This window comes from Notothenia coriiceps, unplaced genomic scaffold (assembly GCF_000735185.1).
Source record: "Notothenia coriiceps isolate Sejong01 unplaced genomic scaffold, NC01 NC01_scaffold00002800, whole genome shotgun sequence".
Classification (NCBI taxonomy): Eukaryota; Metazoa; Chordata; class Actinopteri; order Perciformes; family Nototheniidae; genus Notothenia; species Notothenia coriiceps.
In genome coordinates this window covers 110-4,182 of record NW_011335501.1, presented here as the reverse complement: position 1 = coordinate 4,182, position 4,073 = coordinate 110, and the positions used below count along the sequence as shown (strand labels likewise).

Genomic DNA, 4,073 nt, shown 5'->3' with positions numbered 1-4,073 from the left:
TGAATAATGTCAATATATCAATCAATGTTTATTTATATAGCCCAATATCACAAATGTTACATTTGTCTCAGTGGACTTCACAGTTTGTACAGAATATAATGAAGACTAAAAGTCTTCACTAACACATTATTACAAATATTAATGTTTATATTAAGATTTAGTAGCAGTAGCCCTTAGGCTTGGCAGCAAGGGTGCCATCCCCTTATCATTGTGTATTATGTGTATCAATAATTTTATTTTAAATAACGGGTAGGCTATAGCTAGGGCTGGCTCAGGGTTGCCTTGAACATCCCCCTGGGTGCTATACTTTATTGTATTTCATTTAATATGATTTCCCTTTAGTTGTATTTTACATTCACATTGGCATTTTATCAGTTGGATTTTCTATGTTGTAATGTTATTATGTTTTTTTCTGTACAAACTGCAAAGCCACCTGAGACAAACGTATTTTGTGATTTTAAATCAAACTTGAATGTGATCAGTACTCACCAGTCTTCAGCGCACGTGGGGAAAAGGTAGGCCTTTGTGAAAGCATAGGTGGAAACAGCGTAGCCCAGTATGTTAGCACACCACATCAGAGGGATCCAGTTGTCAAAGATGATGGTGGGGGAAAACCAGTGGAAGTATTGGGCGTTGGCGTACCACAGAGCATGAGTGATCAGCCAGCACTGCAGCCCATTCACCTCATACTTGTTAATCAAGCCTTAAAACACAGGAGATCAGATTTTAACATACCATTTTGTTGTTTGTTACAAATTTGTATAAATCTTTCCTAAAGTAAAAGTGGATTTAACACATTATATTACATGGCTTAGTTGAATACTCAATTCTGATTGGTCAATTTGGACAATAGGTCTGCTCTTTTTCAATAACAGACTGCTGCTAATTGCGCTGTGATCAAGTAACTATGTGCAGTCATATCAATCCGCAGTAAGAAGTCCGGTCAATTTAACATCAGCTGAGTCCCAAAAAGATATTGATTTTCCTTCTTCAGAATAGTCTGCAAAATATTTTTGGATTATTTATTTGTATTATTGTGGAGAGCATGCAGTCTACAACAGACCATTTTTTTTAAATGAATACAATTGTGTTAATCAATATCCTGCTTTATAATATTGATTTATTTAGTTAGTGGCCATAGACTTCTATGTATGGGTAAGTGTGTAAGTAATTACCAGCAGGCGTTCGTGCTCCGTCCTGCACTCCACCGACATAGCCAGGAATAAACTTGTGTGTAATGTCAGGAACACACATATACAGGAACACCTACGGGAGGAACACACACCCTGTTTTAACACTTGCCAAGATCCCTCCCTGTTTAGCAAGAGCTGGAATGGACACATTATGCAAGTTGCACCTCCCGCCCTCATTTTTTGTGCTTCTTCTTCTTCTTACCTGGAAGGACACCCAGATGGCGTAGATCTTTGCAGCTGACCAGGTGAAGGAGGGAGCTCGGGACCAGATGGAGAGCAGGGTGGTCTCTCCTTGGTATAACTCAATCAGAGGCTGGCTGACGGAGCACTGGTACTGATCACAGGCCATCACAAAGTAGAAGACGATGAAAGGGGCGAAGCAGAGGAGGCCTATAACACTGCTCAGGGAAAACCAGTCCACCTCCCTGAGCATGAATCACATGTGAACACAGATTTAAGTTTGGGCTGGGAGACAAAGAAAATATTCAGACATATACGATACGATATACTTTATAGTCCCCGTAAGGAAATTTGTTCTGGACTCCGTCCCACACTTCTGCATACATGTACATATACACAAACATGAGACATACACAGATCATCTGCCATACACCGTTTGAACAAACACAATACACAGACGTGACATGATTTTGTTGTTTCAGTATTACCAGAACGAGTCAAATGTAGGGTTGGAAGATGAGACTACAACATCAAAACAACAATAATAACTAGAAAATGCATTTCCTGCAGAAAATGCGTGTGAATGCTATAAACTGTATACATTTGTTGCTGAATTTAGCTGAAAATGCAGAAAAAGCTGAATATGTTATTAGTTGATTTAAAAATTGCAGTAGATTGTGATTTCAGTACAGTTTAATTAATTGTTCAGACCTAGTTTAAATGGTATATGGACTGCATTTATATTGCGCTTTGAGGTCTTTCCGACCCCTTATAGCAGCTTTACATATACATTACATAGTCAGCACTCAGCCATTCACACACATTCATACAGAGAGAGGGGCTGCCATACAGGGGGCCCCTGCTCAGCGAGACTAACACACTCACACACCGTCCATGCCATTGGAAGCAATTTGAGGTTAAGTATCTTGCCCAAGGACACATCAACATGTTGACAGCGGAGGTTGGAGATCAAACCAACGACCTTCCAATGGAGGACGACACTCCACCTCCTGAGCCACATAAACTTGTGATAAAGTAAATTATATAAGAAAATTGCCTATTGCAACCTGTGACATAACATCGTCTCACCATGCTCTCCCCCACTGTGCAGGCTGCCCCTCCTCTTCACTGGACTTCCCATTGGCACCGTGCTGGGCTCTTCTCCTGGTGGCTTCCATGGCCACGGAACCTTTCATTACTGGGGAGGGATCAGGTTATCAGGTTAGAATCAGATATCCAGTGGCATGCTGTACTTTGTACTTCTGTCTTTCGAAGAACATACAGTTGCATTCACCAAATAAAATATGTAGGTAATGGCACCAATGACAAGGGGACAAAAGAAGCTATTTTATACATTCCGCAAATAATTTGCCTTTTTGTCTGTACTCTTTTAAGAAGTGTTTCAATGTGAACATGCCATGAAAGGACAAACAACACGTTCCACAAGCCAAACATTAACAAACAGATCTGAGGTAATTGGGAATTAAAGTTCATGTCCATGGAGATGTGGCATAACATAAAGTAAAGTCAATAAATAAAGCTAACTGTTCTCTGGTCAGCTGCGCGCGCACACGCACGCACACACACGCACGCACGCACACGCACACACACACACACACACACAATATAGACTCTAGAGCAAAGGTAATGATGCATGTACTTCATGCATTTCATACATATGCGCACAGAAACAATATTACTATCATTTAATAACTATGTTGCATGAAGAGACTCTGTTTGTCCAACATGTCCGTGTTAGCATGTTAACAGCAGCTTGTCACACAGGCAAGTGGGAAGAGGCGACCCAGCGTTTCATAACGACATGAAAAATAAAACCGTTTACCTCTTTTTTGTGTGAAATACAAATCTTTATCTTTTGCACGTGCCCCTTCTCTGACGAAGTAAGCGGAAATAACTGGGTTAAACGCTCAGTACTCATACTCATGTGTATCCTTAACGGTGCTATTTAAATAAACACAGAGGTAGTGCACATGTATTAACCGTAAACACAAGTTGTAGGCCTACCAGGTTAAAATCACGTTAGAGATGCACTAATGTACCGTAGCTCACTCACCGGTAGACAGGCCGACAGAGGAGGAGGCAGGCTGCTCTTCCAGGTGCAGGCTATCATGTAACCGCTGGAACAAAACTCACGGTAAGGATAGAGGCTCCGCCCATAAGACCACTATTTATTAAAATGTAACCAATGATATCCGTGCAAAGGCGGGCCTGGGAAGTGAGGTGGACTCTGATTGGGCAGTATTAACTGGAGCCACCAGCTCCTGACAAAGACACCAGTGGTGGAATCGTTTAGTAAACAATGAAAATGGAAACATTATGAAATACCTTTCATAGAATCTTTGCCAAACACTGTCCTTTGGCACCATCGATTCTTATAATAGGTTGTTATATCACAATGTTATTAATGACAGAATCAAAAAGACAACGTAACGAGAAATCAGCAACATTATAAAGGAACACATTTAAATTTGAAAAAAAGAACTGAAATGCCTTTTTCAAGAGCAAAACTCTAATTTCAAACAAAAATGATTACACAATGTCAGATTCTAATAGCCTACTGAGTACCCAGTTGACGTTTAATTTAATACTGGTCTTGAACAGAGGCATGTTAAAAAACATTATTTTGTTACACAAGACTCAATTGAATTGCAGTTAAACAGTTATTGTATTATGGTGTTG

At 40.2% G+C, this 4,073-nt stretch overlaps 1 protein-coding gene across 2 annotated transcripts; it reads right to left on the bottom strand.

Annotated features, from left to right (window-relative positions):
- Positions 1-479: 479 nt before the first annotated feature.
- Positions 480-3,550, bottom strand: LOC104940855 (7-dehydrocholesterol reductase-like). 2 transcript variants are annotated; one of them, XM_010765854.1, is made up of 5 exons: positions 3,448-3,550; positions 2,463-2,571; positions 1,396-1,618; positions 1,176-1,266; positions 480-703 (listed from the first exon to the last, which is right to left on the bottom strand). In XM_010765854.1, the coding sequence occupies exons 2-5, from the start codon at positions 2,567-2,569 to the stop codon at positions 486-488; spliced, it is 639 nt and encodes a 212-aa protein (XP_010764156.1). In that variant the 5' UTR covers positions 2,570-2,571; positions 3,448-3,550; the 3' UTR covers positions 480-485. The 2 variants fall into 2 exon arrangements, with proteins under 2 accessions (XP_010764156.1, XP_010764157.1); XM_010765855.1 differs by lacking the exon at positions 3,448-3,550 and adding an exon at positions 3,399-3,439.
- Between the last annotated feature and the right edge of the window lie 523 nt (positions 3,551-4,073).

Bases quoted from the DNA above. Each gene is read 5' to 3' on its own strand.
- LOC104940855 (XM_010765854.1), bottom strand. From the start codon at position 2,569: ATGAAAGGTTCCGTGGCCATGGAAGCCACCAGGAGAAGAGCCCAGCAC. The intron at 1,619-2,462 runs GTGAGACGATGT...ATTCATGCTCAG, and splicing joins GCACAGTGGGGGAGAGCATG to GGAGGTGGACTGGTTTTCCC. The intron at 1,267-1,395 runs GTAAGAAGAAGA...TTCCTCCCGTAG, and splicing joins CCATCTGGGTGTCCTTCCAG to GTGTTCCTGTATATGTGTGT.